We start from the raw sequence: 20,590 nt of genomic DNA, 5'->3' as shown, positions 1-20,590 counted from the left end.
AGATGGGCGGTTGAGTGAGCTGAGTGTGCCGCCACAGGCCAGAGTGCTAAGAGAACACTGGCTGATCAACTAATCAGCATTATCATGGGCGCTGGCTAGCAAAAAGGATTAAACACTCGGAAACAAAATCAAACAAAAGAAACATGAAAAAGAACACCAGAGGAACAGCGATTGCCACACACTTCCACTCTGCTGTAGTCCTCTCAATGAAAAACATCCCCAGCAGTCTCTATGACAGATAAAGACATCAATCACCAACATTGTTTAAAAGGTTTACATGAACAGAATAAATCCACATTGCCTGTGGTCATTGCAAACAAATACATACCCCAGGAAACAGTACCCGCTCATACCTCCATACCAGGAGAACAATCAGCAGCTTCCTTCCACTGGCTGCACACACACCTTGTGAGAAGCATGGGACAGGTGCTGAAAATCAGCGGCCTTCATTAATCATTCCCTTCCCCCATCACATATAGGGAGGAACCCGTTTCAAACATTAGCCATCTAGTGGCTAGTTAGTGTAACTTCCTAACTCAGCACCCCACTGCCACATTCCTTTAGAATTAGATGATTGGATATGTACCAAAATAATGGCTGGAGTTCAGCCATTTTGTCTAAGACATTAGAGAAATCTGTACTACACCAGCTCTGTTTATTTCTACATGAGAATAGTGTCTATGAAGTCTTCCAAGTCTTGATTAGAACACACCGCAGTAAACAATCTTCTCTCTGCTATTGATCACAACTACATTTCACTTCTTGTGCTGTTGGATCTTAGTGCTGAGCTTGATGCGATAGACCACAGTATCCTTCCGAATAGGCTCGAAGACCATGTTGGCATAAGAGATGGGGCACTGTCATGGTTCAGACCCTATTTAACACACCTGTCGGATAACTAGTCTGAATATTGCCTTTGAGAGACAGACTGGAATGTCGTCATGTTGTCCTCTGTCCTGCACCCGCGATGGTGAGTTCAAACCAGTACTGGGAATCAATATCAACCGGCATACTGAAAAAAAACAAAAAACATTAGCAAGATCCATCACAGTGAAATCTTTTGCATTGCCCGGGACTTGGGCCAAACTAGTAGTTTAGATACAGTAGTAGTTAGATACAACTAGTAGTTAGATACAACTGGAGCAGTGTTTACACCTCCTTTTTTTTAATTTTTTTACAGCAGAATTGTATTGCACGGAGAGTTAGGGCAGGGAACCACAACACCAGCTTTGTACAACGCATGAAAAACAGGGCCAATTCCTTCTACAGCCTCTGGGCGGGACATTTGCGTTTAGTTTACAGGGCCTATACTCTGACTTTAGGGGTAACTTGAAGTAGAGTAGCCCCAGTCATGAGCCCCACATCATATTTGGGCATGGCCCACAAATGAGAGGGAATTGCACTCAGTTTTGGGTCTGACATATGCAAATGAAATTCTTCGTTCAGCCTCCACAGGCCGCTTGGCACTTCTCCTCTTCCCACCTTCAAGCGCAAACTGAAGACACACCTCTTCAAGCAGCACCTCTCCCCGTCCCTCCCTACCTCCCTGTGAACCTTAATTGTTGTCTTTCTGTGATTTACTTTTTTGTGTATCGGTATTTTTAGTTTGGCTAGGTAAGCAGTGTTTGGCTAGTTAATTTGGTCACTTTTGCTTTGTTTGTTTATTTGTGTAAAAAAAAAAAAAAAAGGGAAAATTCAAATAGGCCCTGGTCCTTATCGTTGTTGTACAGGTAGCAGTTGAAATCGTACTTCCCTCTAGGGTCTTTCAGCACACTTATCCCTGGTTATGGGTATGCACTTTGTTGTACGTCGCTCTGGATAAGAGTGTCTGCCAAATGCCATTAATGTAATGTAATGTAAATACGTGTGTAAAACCCCACGCTAACCCAACGGAATTTAGCGGTATCAGCGTGCTTGTCCTTCTGGTGTTGCTGAAAGAATATTAATAGGGTTAAAAATGAGTGGCCCCTATGCGGAGAGTCTAGATCAGCCAATAAATAATACACGATACAAAGACAGTAGTACCACTCTGCCTTCCACTCTTTACTGGTCTGGGCTGACCAAGAATCTCCACAATAGGGCCAATACATTCACCTTCGTTTATCTGACTCCATTTGAATAATAATTTAGATTAGTTGTCCACATTTGTTGGATGTGTAACACCTATGCGATGTAAAAGGTTAAGGACCAGTATAACTAGGCTCTAAAGGAGCAGTAAGTAAGATACTCAATAAAGAGACCACAACACGAGGGGTGAATTTGAACTGCCGGCTGGTTTTTATTTTGAACTTATTGTCAAGAATTGGCATCAACATACAAACACACACAACACACAACACACAAATATTTCCCCAAAATAAAATAAAAAGTGTTCCCTATAAATCTCAAGATAGATTATTTTAATCCCTAGGGTTTCTCTATTTAAGTTCTCTCTATGAGAGTTTTATCTATGATTTTGAAATCCTAGATTAGGTTCAAATCTATTTAGGTTAAACTCTAATTTTAGGTTCAACAATATTTTTGAATAATTTTAATTATCAAGTTTTAGGCCTATTTTGAATCTAGAAGTGTTTGCTTTAATTCTAACGGTTAGTTTTTTTCTAGACCACAGTCCAGTTGACCATTTAAGAAAAGAAACAAAACACTCTTATCACTGTATTCACAATTCAGTAAGAAAAGAAAATACAACTTAACTGCGAAAGTTCCCATCACAAATCAACCTAAACTAAATCCAGTCTTTGTTTACTGGTATTCAATTGAATGTCCTAATCTGTCTCCATTGCAAACTGCAGAGAGAACATAAACTAAAATGTTCCACCTTTATTCGTCCAGCAGGTGTCTCTATTTCCCCACTATCCGTGGCTTCAGAAAACTAGAGCGAATGTTCCAACCTTAATTCTCCAGTAGCTGTTCCTGTTACCCCACAGTTCTAGTTGGGGTGCTGAAGTCTCTATCAATGAAGTTCGATGAAGTCTTGATCCAAACGTGGGTAATCCTATGGTTGGCTCGCCATCTTGAATCCGTAGACAGCAGTAGTACAGCCGTCCAAATCGGTGTGCAACAAGTGCTCAAATCTTCAAAAGCTTAGTAACTTTACTCTTTCACCAGCTAGCCAGCGTTGATATGAACAACGTAGCTAGCCAGCAAAGTAGCCAAGCTAGCTACCTTGCTACGAGGTGGCTCAAAACCCCACAGCCGGTAAACCAGCTATACGATTCTAAACCTCCAAGACCGGCTATTTCTTGGCTGTAATATGTGAGATGTTAACTATAGCAACATTTTCAGCGTTAAACAACCACAATTAGCCGCAACACCAAAAACATAAATAATCGCAGCCCTGTCGTGTTCTCGAACGTATTTATAGTCTAGGTACTTATCTCTTTCAATATATTCGAAGTTAACAACTGTTTTCCAACTGAAATCTCTTCTCTGCCGATCTCTGCTTCCGTTTCAGATTTATTTCTGGGGTTTTTTCTGCAGTCACGTGACTTGGTCGGCATGGTAACCTCCCGATCACTGCCAACACGCGTACAGCTATTTAAAGAGATAATACTCCATTTTAACCATCACTAAGCTACACATCTAATTGACATGACACAAGTCTATCCATTTATGGTTTAAAGGGATAGTTATCTTTTCATTAAAGGTTTATGTCCATTTATTTATCCATTTCTGAGGCTAGTTAACCTAGGTTTATGAAAAATAACCTGGGTTACAGATGTCTTATTTATAATTTTGACTTGATCACTATAAGAATCCTGTACTGAGATTTACTCATCTGAACAGTCCTCTGCTGGTTCCGCCGCATGTCACATCGCGCGTTATGTGCACATCTCACGAACTGACTAGATATCTGCAGTCATTACAGAGGTCGCAGGAATAGCTACTCTTGGGTATATCTGTTTACAGCCTAGGGACCCAAGCAGACCAACATAGCTACGGCTGTGCTCGACATGAATGAACTACCACGCGGAGGCGAGGGATTTACCATCATAGGTCTACGGGTGCTATACGCCGTGATACATTAAGCGTAAATATTCATCCTCCCTAGACCAGTTTGAGGGGGTAACCAAGCATTCCCTGTGTAACATTGAGTGTCAGTAAGCGAAACCACACCAATCAAGTTTTAACAATTTATTTTACCAGGCAGGTTACATACAAAATTACACTCTAGTTCCAAATCAAAATATACATAAAAGCATTACAAAGGAAACTTACAGAGTCTTAAGTCATACCTGGAAATAAAAGCTACATACGGGAGTCTGGCTACAGACACCCTGTACATAGAAATTACGTGCACGGTGTGCAACGGGAGTCTGATTGCATTCTCCCAGATTTGTTGGTTTGGTCCACTTAAATCCAAAATCAGGCCTTTGATGTTGACCCTAAAAATGGGTCCGCAATGAACCAATGAACCATCTGGTGTTTTATAACCATTTGGAATTTGGAGCCAGGCCTCCCCAGAAAACAAGATCTGATCAGGGGGGTTGAGGCACATGGCTTTCACTGGGGCAGAGCTCCACACAGTTTCTCCTTGGTTCCTGGTTGGTTATGATGTCCAAAGTTTGCTGTTGCAGAAATGAAACCATTGCACCAGTCGCACTGAAACAATCAGAATAATACCAAACATGAATATTATCTAAACTGACTTTGTCATGAAACATCCGATGCTTTATGAATACTTCCAGGGAAACTGAGGAATGAGGGAGATGTGAGAGGGAGGGAGGAAGGAAGGGGGGGGGGGGTTGAAGAGAATAATGGGCCCAACAGGTCGTGCTTTCTGAAACCTTCCCGTGCCGTAAAGCACCCTGTCGTAACAAGTTTTACAGCTGGAGGCCTGATTAGAAAATGAGACAAGGGGGTAGCTTCTCAAGAAAACAGATGCCCGAGTCTTCCCCCACAGGCCCCTGCCCGTATGGGTACGGAGACGGTGGGGGCTAATGGTGCATGCTCCTGGGGTTAAATTACTTTACAGCCACATATTGCCACAGTACCAGAGGAAGCCAGCAAGCGGACCAGCGCACTGAGTGACAATGCCAGATTAGTCATTTCCGCCTTGCACGTGTGAGTCACAAGGCAATGCATGAATTCGGTCAGAGTCTGGAAACTGGTGTGCAGTAACAGAGGGAGAATATTTTGAGAGTTCTCCTCTCTTCCCAGTCTGTAGTCCAAACATAATTTAACCCAGGGTCCTGTGTCCCCCCATTTTTTGTTTGAGGCTTTACACAGACACATGGGGTGCGCTTCCCAAAATGATACAAAATGGCTGCCGTGTTGAGCTCAATTGTACAGACAATGCAAAAATCTTGTCCTACCAAAAACAATTTAGTACACTTTTGTTTCACCATTCCATTTCTCCTCATTTCAAAATCTCTATCCCTTCCCTACATGCAGTTCTTTTAATTCTCACTGGATTTTCACCAGTGCCTCATTTCGTCCTGTGTCTGAGCAAGGCACTTTGTAATCAAACCACTTTTTCTTCCTTTCAATACATCCTTTACATCAATCTTCTACACATTCTCAAACCCTCTGCTACATCCTAGTTCCTCCATCACTGGCATATTTACCTGGCCTTAGCTGTACCTGGGCATCTGTCTAGATCCCATGCATAGAAGTACATTTCAAAGTTTTCTACGCTGTTAAATCTACTGTGGTGCCTCAGGCCAGTGGGTGGTCAGTAATATTCAGAAAAGAATTCATTAAAAAAAGAAATTGTTTTTTTTTTCTTCTTGTCAGGGTATTGCCGATAGCACCCCCCCTCAGGGCAAGGGTAGGAAAAACGGGAGAAAAATAAGAGGGCCATTGACACAAAAATAACCTAGGTTCTTCCCAGACCGGGGTATTCTTCAGGGCCTCCTTCCTCCTTCCTCCTTCCTCCTTCCTTCCTGGGCTGCATCAGGGCTGGGAGAAGCACAAAGGGATAGGGTAAGTTTAAGGTGCTTGATTATTCTCATGTGTCCGTCGGTAAAGGTGGGGTCTCCTTTAGGTTCAATCCTCCAGGTCAGTACAGCAGCCGGTCTTTCCTCTCTCTGCCTCTTCCTTCCTCAGAATAGGCGCCAACTGACCCTGTTTGCAGCCTCGACCGCGCCTTAAATACCTTCCCTGCTCATTAGCGAAAAAGGCTGCAGCTGAGTCAGTACTTTTCCACGGTGCTCACTCACGTGCGCTGTCCGGGGTCCTGGACTGCAGGTAGAGGAATCTCTCTCCAGGGTGCTGATCTCCCCATCACCTCTCCTTCTCATACCATTCCCAATGCGTGGCTTTGGGTGGTTGCGTTGTCCGCGTCCATCCGGGGTTCCACCACATGCAGGAGCAGGGGCGCCACACACCAATTGTTAAACCGTCATTTGTACATTCTACAACCAATCATATCTCTGCCAAGCAGGTTTACCAGACATACAGGAGAGAATATAAATGCATGTTTTAAAATGATAGTAGAACCCTCATTGTTATCCAGAACCAGTAAAGGAATTATAAACTTTTCTGTCATATTACCTCCTCCGGCATCTTGACTGACCATAGTTTTTCCACAAGGTGGAGGCTTTGATCACCACAATTTTGCAGAATGACCAGCCCCCATATTTACAATAAAGTCTAATGCTCGCCTATTTACTTTTAATGATCCGATTGGTAATGAATTTGCAGGCGTTCGATATAGAAGACCTGCAGACTCACCACCCCGTGCATGCGCCCTGTACACCTTCATTGTCCTTGCAATCCAGTTTGGCTGCCAGGATTCGGGAAAACACCAGCGCCCTGTGGCATCTGAGTCCAGCCATTCCATCCGGGGCAGCCACCAGGGTTGGATCGTGACATTACCCTGGGGAGCCGTTTCCCAAAGTCCAGTATCCTTTTGCTGAAGCCAGCGCTTTCCGCAAACCGTCCATGAAGCAGTTAGTCAGCTGGGTTCCGTACGGGGTGAGACTGGCATATTATCCCCAGGTTTCTCCATTCCGCTGTGTGCATCGTATTTTTCTGTAAGTCTCTCAAGAACATCATTAACAGTTTCACCAAACCTTCTCCACCCACCTGACTCGGATCTGCAGGTCCACACACACGGTCTGCAACTCTGACAGCTTCCAGAGACGAGTTGCAGGACCATCAGACCCTGGTCTTCCTGACCCACTCTGGGGTTTTGGCATTCTGTGCAGTTCGCCCGCGGTGGAAATGACCTTTCCTATGGGCTTACTGAGGCAGTTGCCTGACTCAGCTATCCGCAGCCCCACTGCTGGAAAGTGGGGGTCTCGCAGTGCTGGAATCTGCTCCTCGGTGGTTGGGTGCTGGGGCAGCCGATAGCAGCTTGCGGCTGATAGTGGTCTGGCGGACATGCAGGGTAATCTAGGTCCAGGTCAATTTTGTATATGCCGGAGAGTTATGCTAAATTTGGATCAAAAGAGCAGCTGAAATGCACAACAGGAGGTAACACTGAATGAAAAATAATAAAAAATGACAAAAAATAAAAATTGGAATACATAAAAAAAAAGATATATATCTTTTTTTTTTTATTGCGGACTTATCTCCTTCTTCCCTCTTAGCCTGCTTTTCCTGTCTTAACATTGTTTCTTTTTTCTTTTTACAGTAAAAAATTATAATACACTGGTGTGTGGTTGCCGACCCATACTGTCATGCATTATTTTCATCGGACCCGTAAATTCTGGGTCTTGCCTCTTTGAACTCTTCAAGCTCATGGTTATTACCTCACCCCACTACCAGTCTGTACCTTATTATTAATAATTTTCCTTTTTACTCATTTTAATGTGCAAGTTTTATTTTGAATTTTTTTTTTTTTACTTTTAATAAATTTTCCTTTTCTTTTTTTTTTAAAGGTGCACCTAACCTAATCAGAGTCGGTTTCAAAATCCGCGAGGCAATTTCTAAAAGACAAAATCTAAAAGACAATTTGGCTCCAATGTCGACACTTTCACACATTCGTGCACACACACACAGACCCGCTACACAACGCCTCTATCACACTGGCCTGTTTTTACAAGGTAATTTACTTTAGAGCTCAGTTCTTTTTTGTACGCATTTACTCATTAAGATCAATCAATTCTAATAGTTAACTATTAACTATTACTTCTATCAGCGCTTGGGACCCAGTCCCAGAGTGTTAGTATTACTACTAATCACTCTCTAACACTCTCAGCACTTGGGACCCAGTCCTTAGAGTGTTAGTGAGAGCATACCGGCTCTCGAGAGCATACCGGCTCTAGTGTTCGAATTACTCCCTGAGTGATGGGCCCGTCAGCCCCAAGTCAAACGAGGTGCCTTTTAGTGATTAACCATGGCCTCACCTGAGTGTTCTTTTTTTAGGATCGCGTATTGGTTACCCCACACAAAAACGTCTCAGAACTGGACCGGATACCATCATCCTTCCCCACAGGTGATTGCTTACAATCTCTTTGTGGGGTGGGTTTTTCGGTTCAGGGGACTCTAACCCCTGGCAGTGTACACTGTCTGTCCGTGTCACAGACTCCGAGACTGTTCTGTATAGGGAAGAACCACATTCGCGATCCCATCCTCGTCGCCAAACTGCTAGGGAAAAATGCCCTTTTTGAACATTTCACAGGTGAGCATCATCTGATGAAACAGATCCCAGTAAAAACAACAATAGCTATACTTGAGTTTAACTTTTGTATTTATTTGCAAAGAAATTACAGAAAGTGAGAAAGCTTAACGGCTTTCTGATTTGCATCACACAGTAAGACTCTTATACACACTTTTCCAGAAGGGAGGGCTTTACCAAAACAAAAAGACATGAAGCTGGCCACGAACATTTATCAGTATTTTGTCTTCTGAATACCCCTTGTTGACCTTGCTGTAAGACCAGAATGTGCTAGCTGAGAAGCAGAGACATTAAGGTCAAAGGCTGTCTGTCTGCTGGAGAGAGACAGAGAAAGACTCATAGTAAGCACTTAATTCAGAAAGTGGTCTAATAGTAATAAGGATTATCACTAAAAGGTTATTTGTTATCATGTGATTGTCTTTATGTTAACACACATTGTCAATTAAGAATCAATTAAGAAAATTACCCTTACAAGAGGAACTGGACTTTTTTAAAGTACCAGCAGGGTATCCCACATTTATCCTGTGTCCTTGCGTTAAACGACCACAGTAGGTATATTGTACATAGGTGTACTCAGAACCTAGGATAATGGAGTATGCCACTGAGTACATTGCAAAACATTGCAAAGAGGGATCCTATGCCTCTCTGTTAGAAAAATTAGATCCTCTAGTTTGGCTTGAGGAAGCATGTGAACAGCGCAATAGTAAATGTAAAAGTTAAAAAAGAATATACGATATACTAAACATTAGTGAATCATTGAAAATATACTACTAAACATCAGTGAATCATTGAAAATATGATATACTAAACATCAGTGAATCATTGAAAATATACTACTAAACATCAGTAAATCATTGAAAATATACTACTAAACATTTGATTATCAATCTATTCTTCTAAGTGAGTAAATGTACTTATTTAGCCTGATGCATTTTTGCAGTCTTTGCTCTCATTTCGACAGTTTACACTGTGGCTTCTTGCGTTTTCATAAGCTCAGCTGTAATTAAATGTTCTAGGTTCATTTGATTTGATAACAAGCAGCATACATGTGATATATTGAGTCTGATTTTGACTTTGTAAGCAATGAATCACAATAAGGACGGAGATCTCTTTTTCCGTGAATTTTCCGTACAGCGCCCATTCATGAAAAGGTTTCAGCTGTCATCACAAAGGAGGGTCAAAAGATGTTGATAGCGAGGCTGAAAAACACAGCAAAAAGTATAACACAGTCAGAAATCTCTCATACAGTTCCAGCCATGACCTATGAGGACATGAATTCAATACTGCAGCAGCTTAAACAAGTTTTAGCTAAGTTTTGTCTAAATTCTGCTGCAGCACATAACACAAACGATATGACTGACAATGCAAACTTCAAACCATAAGGGTACAGAAGGGTTTGGGTGTCAATCAATAATTAAACTATTTGTGGCAATTGTACTGACAATAATGTGAAATAAGGTATTTGTGTATGTAAGAGATACAAATGGGAATGCAAACTGCCTGTAAAAATGTAACACACAGTTAAGAATGCCATCACTGCTCCACTGTCATATAACCGTACAACACACACACATTGATGTTTGTTATGGCCATACCTGTTTACACAGATAAATGCAGATGAGAAGGGATTGATTCAGAGAATTCACAACTATCTTAATGGGCCCTCAGGAATAAAGGGGAACTACCAAGACACACACTGGGACCTGATTTTCAAGGGAGCCACAGCAGCATTAGTACTGGCGTTACTGGATGTATCGGCTCTGACCTGTGACCTTCAGGTTATAATAAAACAACACAAAATGGATGCTGAGTACAGGGAAAGGAATGCTGTAATGAATAAAGTCGGAACACAGCAGTATATGTGTAGAGTCACCTAGTGCTACTGGGACTCCCCACCCTTGGTACAGCTCCATTGTGGTTGTTCCTGGTATCCAGTGGTGTCAGACATATCTCCTTAAGTCCACTATGTGGTGAGCCTGTGGTCACTTTGATAAGGATGTGTTGTTCCTGAATTCAGCCTTTCTCTCTGGTTTGCATACAGGTCAAGGTTTAAGGGGGGATTGTGTAGGGAAGAATACATTTCCTGCTTCATTGTTCTTGGATGGTCACCTAACACCTCAATCATACTGCATGATCAAGGGGGGTTCACTGTCAGCCCGTAGGACAAATGAAGTGAATGTGACTGCTTCACTTCAATCTTCAAAATGCAAACGAGACAAGTTAAACCAGAAATATTGCTGCACCCAGTACACTCTTCCTCAAACCAAACCACACCTTCCATGCATTGTTTGGCTGAGCTTAGTTTGTTTGTTTTATCAGATGATTACACGACTTGCAAAATCATACTGTAGGGAAGAATACATTTCCTGCTTCATTGTTCTTGGATGGTCACCTAACACCTCAATCGTACTGAATGATCAAGGGGGGTTAGGAAGCCCATACTGAATGATCAAAGGGGTTTACTCTCTGCTTTGCTGACAATTACCATTTGGTTTCCTTGGTCACATCATATGTATACAAAATAATGTGTATTCGTCTGCCTGTCACCCAATCAGGGACAAGTACCAAGGGACACAGCAGGGACACAGAAGGGACACAGAAGCCTCTCGGGACAACTAAACCTGAGCGGAATGGACTTTCTTCTTTACTATTTCCTTGTCTTTTAATGCACCAAAAGACCAAAGACTTTTGATGTCTTTGTTTCACTAGTTTAAGTCCTTGATTGAATGATTATTTTGTGTTAATTAGTGTGTTTTAAAAAAAGAAAAAGAATTTTAAAATGGAAAGAAATGTAAAAACCAATAAAACCACATTCATACTATAATTAACTATACTATAACTGACTATTTTTGCAATCTTAATACATTGTTGCTAACCGGAATATCGGACTACTAGTTTTACTTCACAAATTTGTGTATTTATAAACTTATTTAATTCAATATTCAATATTTTTTAAATTATATTGAATTGTGGCATATTCAGTCCTATGAAAGTAAACCGAACACAAACCTATACTTGCTTTCTTTAGTGGTTAGTTCTTAGAGAGTACAGCCCCTGTCTCTCTATTCAATAGAAGTGGAAATGTGACTCATTGTGTGACGTCCGTGGACAGACTGCAAGGGCCCGCCCAGGCAGGTACCTTGAGCAGGCACAGTAGTTTGGGGCTGTATCTGTCTCATTACAGACAGAGGGCTGGCTGGGTGGCCATTTTAATCAGGGGGACAGCTACTCTTCTACAGAGAAAAGAAAAATGCATGGGGAATTTCGCTTTAACTTCACGTCAAGAAGTCTGGAAGACTGTGTAATGTAAATTGTATTAGCAATAACCAGTAGGCTCAACTTTCCTTAATCATGACACCCATGTAGTGTGCACACATAAACCTATTCAGTCTAGTTTTACACAAGATAGGAAAGCTTACTTGATCATGTCTGTTCGGGCGGTTATGGAAGGTCTTCGGCTTGTGGTGTTTTCTGCCACTATGGGAACAAACACATTCAAAGAGGAAGTGCTGAGTGCTGAATATGCAAACAAAAAACACAATCGATTGAGGATCAGTTTTTCCGGCTTGTTTATAATGGAGGCGAGGATATGACGAGGAGAAAACGGATTGCAAATCAACAGTCCTTGGATCACTTTGTTAAGCAGGCCTAATATTGTTGGACTCTTGATTAAATTCACAAGGTTGTAAGGGAGAGCCCTGCTGAAAAAAACATCTCAAGCTAGGTTTTTGAAACAGATGCTAGCTGGTTGACCAGCCCCATACTCAACATAGTTTGACCATCTCAAGCAAGGTTTTGAAACAGCTGGGAGCTGATCATTTCAAGCTGGTATAGCTGGATTTGACACCAGGGAATGGAACCCGATCTACCTGCAGATTTAATAAAATCCTGGTGGACTTGATTTATCCCTTTCAGTACCAAAGGTGTCATATGGCGCTCTCCGCCTTAAACATTTTTAAAATGACTGCTACACTGTTTTTGGCAGGGCTGAAAACAGTCTCAACCAAAGCCAAAACCCCTTGGGAACCCCACTTCATATTGGGCTTGGGACTGCAAGGGTCTGTGAAACACCACTGCATAAGATATAAATACTCACTATAAACTTCTGTACATCCTGTTGTTGGACAAACTTGAGGTAGGAGAGGTCACCTTTATCTTTGCCACTGTCCCGGTCTGTGGTGTACACCTGTTTAATTCCAGCGCCCACTATCAGAGGTACACAGTCATCACAGGGGCATTTTGTGACAAAGAGCATTGTCTTCTCATCCTCCTTAATCTCAGCACTCCTAGAAACAGAACAAACCAGGGAAGGGAAAAGTACACCATGAAAAGCAGTCCAACAGGCTTGCTGTTAGGCAGCTAATTTGCAATTCTACAATAAGGATCTGAAACTACGGCCTGGAGGGGCCACAGCACATGCAAGGTTTTATGATTTCCTTTCAATCAGCTGCCAATTTATGGGACAGAAAGAAGGGATGAGGACCTTCAAACAAAATGACTAAATTAGGCACTTAAAGGTACAATAGGTCATTTCAGACTTCTAAAGAGGAATTGCAGCAACAAGCACAACACTGTCTATCAATGCGCTGATGTTGAAATGCCATCGGCTGTGGCAATTAGAATCAATTTTCAACCAATGAGCTTGAATTAGTGTATTGCTATACAATGTTTTGGTACAGATCGCCGGCCCATCAACTGCATATTTTGAAACCCGAATTTAAGGACTATAAAATCTTACCTATTGTACCTTTAAGTGCTAAAACAATGCAGGCCACCATGATTTGAGTTGTATACAGTGTGTTCTTGTTTATATTGTGGAATACAGGTTCTAACCTTTTCCACCCCTCTCCTGGCCCCTGTCTGCCCCTGCCTGCCCCTGCCCCTACTTATGCCCCACTCCGCTCCACACCTGAAGATGAGTACGTTCTGCTCAGCATGGATGATGTATTTGTACTTCTTTTTCCGAGGGTTCAGCTCGTCGCTGCCCATCCAGGGAAACGCTGAATACGCGGACCCCCCTGGATACCCGTTGTAGCCGCACCCCACCAGGTACATGTGGCCCGTCCCATCACAGCGATCCTGAAAACACCGCCCCACAGAACACCCTGCATCACCTTCATGCCCGTTCTTTACCTTCAACACGCCACTTTCAATCCACCGCAGGAACACACGCTGTGGGAGAAAAATATAATGTAGTACAATGGAACCTAGGATATATGTATCCAGACATGTACAATGCATATAGTTAGAAAACTGCATAAGAGAATAAATTCTGCTTGTGACAGATAACCAGCAAAAATGTAAGGGAGGGGTGAGTGCTCTGCCACAGCTTACGTCACATAGGCATACGTGCAGGAGATAAAGCAGAACACTCTCCCATTGTTGGGTGCGCTCATGTGCTTGATTATGATGCAAAATAATGAGGAAGAATCGCACCCAAGGTCGGTTCCTCCTTCACTAGCCTAAGGAGGAAAGACGGATGATAAAGTAAGCTTTGTAGTTGCTGTAGCAGTGTGTTAATTGCAAAACAAATGTTACATGACTTAAAGAGCAGATGTGGGCCCAGGAGTACAACGTGTGATGGAAAAGTACTGAAACACTGTATGAAGATGATTGGCTTTCACCGTAATGTATTCATGTGATAACTTAGGATGTGTAATGATATAAGAATAGACACCCTGTCTGCTAAAATCTAGTGTATTCTCACATTGGTGTGATGCATTCTCCTTGCTTTGTTTTTCTGCAGTATTAATAAAGTTTGTATTATTGTAGCTCTCCTTGCTGTGAAAGAACTGGGTTCTTTTAAACGGGAAAGGTTGCTTGCAAGACGTCTCTCCAGGGAATTTCCCCCACAACACATAACTACCACACAGTGATGAAAGAAAGATAAACTCTGGAACATTATTTACAGATGACCGATGGCTGCGATGACATTGAAAAAATCACTCACAGACTTTCCATCAGCCCAGCTCACAGCACCAACTCCGATTTTGGGGTCCTCTGTAAAGAGAAGAAAGGTTTTGCCTTAAATCCCTCACAACATCAAGCACCATTGTCAATCATGCCTGTCCACTGGAAGTTGCTCAAATAGAGCTCTTTCCCGACGGGCAGGGCTGGAAATCATTCAAAATATGATGATTCGGGGTCTGGTTCTTTATTTCTATACCATAATGGCTGCTCCAGGGCTTAACTTCTGGCTCGGTAACAATATTAAGGAATAATTTTTACATTATGCTTTTGTTGGCCAAACAGAAGGTTAAGCCTAAACCTATCTAATCTGGCCACTTCGCTACTTAACATGAGTTAAATTAATTTGCAAGTATCAGTCACATTGCCACCTAAGGAACTATATTCCAGGTCATTCCATTGAGAGAAAAAACATAATAAATCTGAAATGTGGGGGGGTGACTTCTCCAATTTTGCTCAAACTTTCTGTAAATGTTCTTTATATATTCGATAGAGAACATGCTAAACATTTGCCATGTTAGACTTTAGACTAATATCTCACTTGTAAATGGAAATTTGTGGAAGTGGAAGTTTGCATTGATTTCATATTTCATATATAAAGCAGGGAAAAACTTGAAAACCTGTAGCCTAGTCATAGACTATTTTGAATGGAGATTCTCCATATAATACTCAGTTTAGTCCAGGACTAAGATGAGCTGTGTCTGTAAAGCTGGCCAGAAAAAAATATATCCTGGCTTAACACCCATCTGATCTAGAAGACGCAGTCAGGCAAAGGGCCCCGGCCTCACCCGTCCTGTAGGCCAGCAGCTGGGCCTGTATCATGCAGTGTCGGGCGACGTCCTGGGGGAGGCCCTGGGAGAGGTTCGGGGGGAGCTCCAGGGAGTGGTCCTGGGAGAGGTCCTGGGGGAGGTCCTGGGAGAGGTCCTGGGGGAGGTCCTGGGAGAGGTCCTGGGGGAGGTCCTGGGAGAGGCCCGGTGCAGGGTCGTCCGCCTGGTCCGGCACAGGGCCTTCCACCTGGTCCGGCACAGGGCCTTCCCCCTGGTCCGGCACAGGGCCTTCCACCTGGTCCGGCACAGGGTCTTCCTCCTGGTCATTCACATAGAAGCCGTAGTCCGGCTGGAGGTCGGGGACGCTGGAGGCGACCGACGCCAGCACCTTGATCAGATCCTGCATGTGCTTCCGCAGGTTGCTGAAATAGGGCTCCTCGCAGAAGCTTTCCAGGCCGATCTTCCTCAGGATGTATTTGTGCCGAAGTTCGTCCGTGACAAAGAAGGTGGCCGTGAGGTCCTCCAGGCTCCGCTGCTGGAGTTCGATGAACAGCTCGCGCGCGTCCCGGCTCTCGCTATGCGCCACGTACTCGAGGAAGCTGGAGGCCGCGGAGGTGTCAGCAGCGAACCTCAGCATCATGTGAGGCAGCGGAACATACACGGGCAGCTGCCTGTGGGACCTGAGGCGCTCCGCGGCGATGGCGTCGAACTCGGCGGGGTGCTCGACGGCAGCGGGGTGCTCGACGACAGCGGCGTCGCTAAGCGGCAGGAAGCTGAGCTCGGGGTCGCCGGGCCAGTAGGACACGCGGTTCACGTCAGCTAAGGGAGGCGAAAGAGGGGGAGATTTAAAACAACATTTCACTATGGCCTGGGTTTATTAGGATATCGCTCCTTATAAGGATATAGTGCTCCAAAAGGAAGCAAAAATAAAGGTGGGTCAATTAAATGCATTAAATAAAGACTTGGGGAACTAATCTTTGCTGGCTGGTCAAGTTCTGGAGTTACCTGGAAGTTTAGCTTCCCGTTTTAGACCACAATCTCTGCACAACAAAAGCCCTTTCAGGATGGGCTGTTTTTTGTTTTACAGGTTTGCTGTTTTACAGGTTTGTTGTTTTACAGGTTTGCTGTAGCATGCTGCCACTGCAGATGACAGCCACGCTGCCTGGCATTGCAAGGTTTGTTACCGTTAACAATCATCTTCATGCAGGTGGAGCAGGGCTTCCTGGAGAAGTAGAGGTCACAGCCCTTCAGTCTGGGGCCGTGTCTGATCACTGCCACCTGCCCCACATGCAGCTCAGCACTGGAGCAGTGCAGACCGATCACTTTGCGGCCTTGGACCACGACCAGACCTGAGACTTTTGCCTGGTGGAAAAATAACATGTTTACAACAGGGGCATTAGTTCATTTTTATACTACATTTATGCATCGAGTTGACACATATCAAGAGTGAATTACACAGCTCACACATCTTTAAATGCACAATATTTCCGCACAATGCACTGATGAATGTTTGCACCTCGTCACTGAATCAAAACATTTATAGAAAATTATGAATTCAAAGACAATGGAAATGAAAACAAGCCAAACCTATATTCTGTTCAATTCAGTCCAAACAACCTCTACTGATCAAGAGATGACCGTCTGGAACAAAAACCGGCATGCGTGGAGGGTCTCCAGGACCAGGTTTTTGAACCACCATTCTAGATATTGACAGAAGTTCCGGGTGTCTTGCCGGTTTCATAGTGGTTGGTGTAAAGGTAATTGAATTTGTCGTGGTTTTAGGGGACTGTGTACATGCACAACTCACCTGAATATTTTTTCCATCTTGTTTTGTGCATTTTCTTCCTGTAGACTACAAACCCAGGCCATGAAAGCCATTAGAATGGCAGCAGGACATCAAAAGCTCAATGTAAAATGTCCAACATTACTAATTAAAGTGGCCTCTACCAATTGAAAATGCTCACCAGAAATTAGATATCTGAAATCTTCAAAAATGGAATTATCCCTTTAATAAACACCCCAGACATTTAAAAAAAACAATTTTGAGTTTGAAAGAAAAACCAAATTTAGATGTTCTTAATATTGTTCAAACCAGAGAAATCTTTAATTTACTGTTCTGCACATTTTGATTTGTCTCATGAAGGTTCCCTTTTAAATATGCAAAATGTACACTCAGTGAGCACTTTATTAGGTATTTATTAGACTTATTTTTTTAGACTTCTCCTGCTGTATCCTATCTACTTAGAGTTATGATGCCTTGTGTGTTCAGAGATGGTCTTCTGCATACCAGAACTGTGTGCAAACAACAATCATTCCAAGGTCAAAGTCACTGAGATCAGTTTTTCCCCATTCTGATGGTTAATGTGAACATTAACGTTAACATTAATGTGCAGATGTTTATTTAATCTCCATTAGCCACTTCAAGAACAGTGGCTACCCTTTCCTGGAGTCTACCAACATACAGTTATGTTAACAGGAAGATTTTCTTTACTTGCTCAGCATTTTTCGGTTTATTCCTGGGGAAAAGTTCCATCCAAAGGCTCAGCAGAGTGAAGAGGTTGACTCTGGAAAGTCGAGGTTCAGGACCTGCAACAGGAAACCATGTCCGGATAAATTATTACATTAATGGCATTTGGCAGACGCTCTTATCCAGAGTGACGTACAACAAAGTGCATACCCAGAACCAGGGATAAGTGCGCTGAAAGACCCTAGAGGGAAGTACAATTTCAACTGCTACCTGTACAACAAAGATAAGGACCAGGGCCTATTAGAATTTTTATTTTTATTTCTTTTTTACAAACAAATAAACAAACAAACAACAAAGCAAAAGTGACCAAACTTAACTATCCAAACTCTGCTTACCTAGCCAACTAAAAATACAGATACACAAAGTAAATCACAAAGACAACAATTAAGGTTCACAGGGAGGTAGGGAGGGACGGGGAGAGGTGCTGCTTGAAGAGGTGCGTCTTCAGTTTGCGCTTGAAGGTGGGGAGAGATTCTACAGTTCTGACCTCAACGAGGAGTTCATTCCACGACCGTGGAGCCAGAACAGACAGTAGTCGTGAGCGTGAGGTGGAGGTTCGGAGAGGGGGAGGTACCAAGCGGCCTGTGGAGGCTGAACGAAGAGGTCTGGCAGGGGTGTAGGGTCTAATGATTTTTTGTAGGTAAGCTGGGGAAGACCCCTTAACTGCTTGGAAGGCTAGCACCAAGGTTAGCTTTTTTAGTAGCGGAGTGATGTGGGCCCTCTTGGAGGATGCTGGAAAACAGCCAGAAGACAGGGAGGAGTTGACAAGCGAGGTGACAATTGGGAGAATGTCAGGTGTGATAGTCTGGAGAAGAGAAGAGGGGATTGGGTCAAGGGCACAGGTTGTAGGGCGGTGGGAGAGCAGGAGTTGAGAAACATCAGAGTCTGTAAGGGGGGAGAAAGTGGAAAAGGAAGGGATGGGCCTAGAGGGAGGGAAGGGCACAGAGAGGGGAGTGGAGGTTGTAAAGGAACTGCGGATGTCTGTGACCTTCTCATCGAAAAAATCTGCAAAGTCATCAGCAGCGAAGGAGGACTGAGGTGGAGGAGGCGGTGCGTTGAGGAGAGGAGAAAATAGAGAACAGTTTCCGGGGGTTAGAAGTAGAGTTCTGAATTTGTGTTTGATAGTATTTTGCTTTGGCGGCAGTGACAGCAGAAGTGAATGCCGCCAGGAGAGACTGGTAAGTTGTGAGGTCTGAAGGGTCTCTGGATTTTCCCCACTTCCTCTCCGCTGCGCGGAGGCTGGCCCTGGAGGAATGGAAGGTGTCAGATATCCAAGGACTGAGGGGGGATGTGCGAGGCGACTTTGAGACAGGGGGACAGAGAGAGTCAAAGGCGGAGGAGAGAGATGAAAGGACGGTGGCAGATGCAGAGTCAGTGGGGAGTTTGGAGAAGGATTCGAGAGGGGGGAGTGAGGCGGTGCCAGTGGTGGCAAAGGAAGAGGGTGAGAGGGAGTGGAGGTTACGGCGGGCTGAGGAAGTATGGGTGGGAGGAGGATGGGGAGGAAGAGGGAGGGAGAATGAGATGAAGTGGTGATCAGATGTATGCAGAGGGGTAACTGTGAAATCGGAGCATGAACAGTTCCTCACAAAGACAAGGTCTAGGACATTGCCTGCCTTGTGGGTTGGAGGAGAGTGTTGCAGGGAGAGGCCGAAGAAGTGGAGTAGCGGTAGGAAGGCAGCAGCCTGGGAGGCTTCAAGGTGGATGTTGAAGTCTCCAAGGAGAATCAGTGGGGTACCATCCTCAGGGAAGGAGCTGAGAAGGGTGTCTAGCTCATCAAGGAAGCTTCCCAGGGGCCCTGGAGGACACTAGATAACTGCAATAAAAAGGTTAGTAGGGTAAGATACTGTAACAGAATGGAATTCAAAAGTGGATATGGACAGGTCAGAGAGGGGGAGAACAGAGAATTTCCATGAGGGGGAAATTAAAAGACCAGTACCACCGCCACGGCCGGAAGGCCGGGGAGTGTGAGAGAAGGAGAAGGAGGATGAGAGGGCAGTGGGAGTGGCGGTGTTGTCAGGTGTGATCCAGGTCTCAGTTAGGGCAAGGAATTGTAGGGACTGGAGGTAGGCATATGCGGGGATGAAGTCAGCCTTCCAAGTAGCAGACTGCGGTCACAGGGGGACTATGGAACTGCCAAAGTCCTCACAGGGGGTCAGCGGGGGGCAGCTGAGGTTCGAGGGGTTCCGACACCGTGGAGGCCCCCGTCGCAGGGGGTGTCTTCGAGTGAGAGAGCAGACTGGGATGGGGTGAAACATAACATAACAAACTGGGACGGAGCGTCGCTCTGACACACCTCTTTAAATTGCCTACAATCGCTCACAAGCAATATCAAATCAAAGCTAATCTACTGACAAATTCCACAGTTCAATCACTTGACAGGTATGCAACCAGTATAAGTGATTAACACAGCAATAGAAACAAACTGCTCTGTTTACTTTGGGTAAATGTTTACACTTAAACAGCAGTGAGAACAAGAACGAGCACTGAAATGGGGGATGGACATGTCACCTCACAGGACAAAATGACCAGCTGCCCTGGTTCCTTAAGGCAAGTTAAACAAACCCTGATTCCTGACCACTCTCAGAAAAGACTAAAGCAATCAATAAAAGATAATGCTCTTCTCCAGTTACACGTGAGCACTTTGGAAACAAACCGAGAACCCAAAATGTCCGCTGCTGAAAACGTCAACACGCCGGTGGATTCTATACTGCAACATGGACCCATATCAGTTGAAATTGTACTTCCCTCTAGGGTCTTTCAGCG

At 43.9% G+C, this 20,590-nt stretch overlaps 1 protein-coding gene across 6 annotated transcripts in view; it reads right to left on the bottom strand.

The window, feature by feature from the left end:
• Window positions 1-8,620: 8,620 nt before the first annotated feature.
• Window positions 8,621-20,590, bottom strand: part of LOC133134888 (cytidine and dCMP deaminase domain-containing protein 1-like) — a 64,048-nt gene continuing 52,078 nt past the window's right edge. For 2 of the 6 annotated variants that reach the window (XM_061251455.1, XM_061251453.1), the window contains exons 2-10: window positions 17,792-17,886; window positions 17,108-17,152; window positions 16,485-16,662; window positions 15,322-16,119; window positions 14,517-14,566; window positions 13,476-13,645; window positions 12,663-12,852; window positions 11,986-12,043; window positions 8,621-9,765 (exon numbers count right to left, since the gene is read on the bottom strand). In XM_061251455.1, the coding sequence (XP_061107439.1) occupies window positions 12,008-12,043; window positions 12,663-12,852; window positions 13,476-13,645; window positions 14,517-14,566; window positions 15,322-16,119; window positions 16,485-16,662; window positions 17,108-17,152; window positions 17,792-17,886 (1,562 nt within the window). In that variant the 3' untranslated portion in view covers window positions 8,621-9,765; window positions 11,986-12,007. The remainder of the gene's footprint in view (window positions 9,766-11,985; window positions 12,044-12,662; window positions 12,853-13,475; window positions 13,646-14,516; window positions 14,567-15,321; window positions 16,120-16,484; window positions 16,663-17,107; window positions 17,153-17,791; window positions 17,887-20,590) is intronic. The other 4 variants (XM_061251458.1, XM_061251456.1, XM_061251454.1 and 1 more) reach the window with 3 other exon arrangements.

This window comes from Conger conger, chromosome 8 (genome assembly GCF_963514075.1).
Source record: "Conger conger chromosome 8, fConCon1.1, whole genome shotgun sequence".
Lineage (NCBI taxonomy): Eukaryota > Metazoa > Chordata > Actinopteri > Anguilliformes > Congridae > Conger > Conger conger.
Note: the sequence above shows the minus strand (reverse complement) of the source record. Positions and strands in the feature narration are given on the sequence as shown.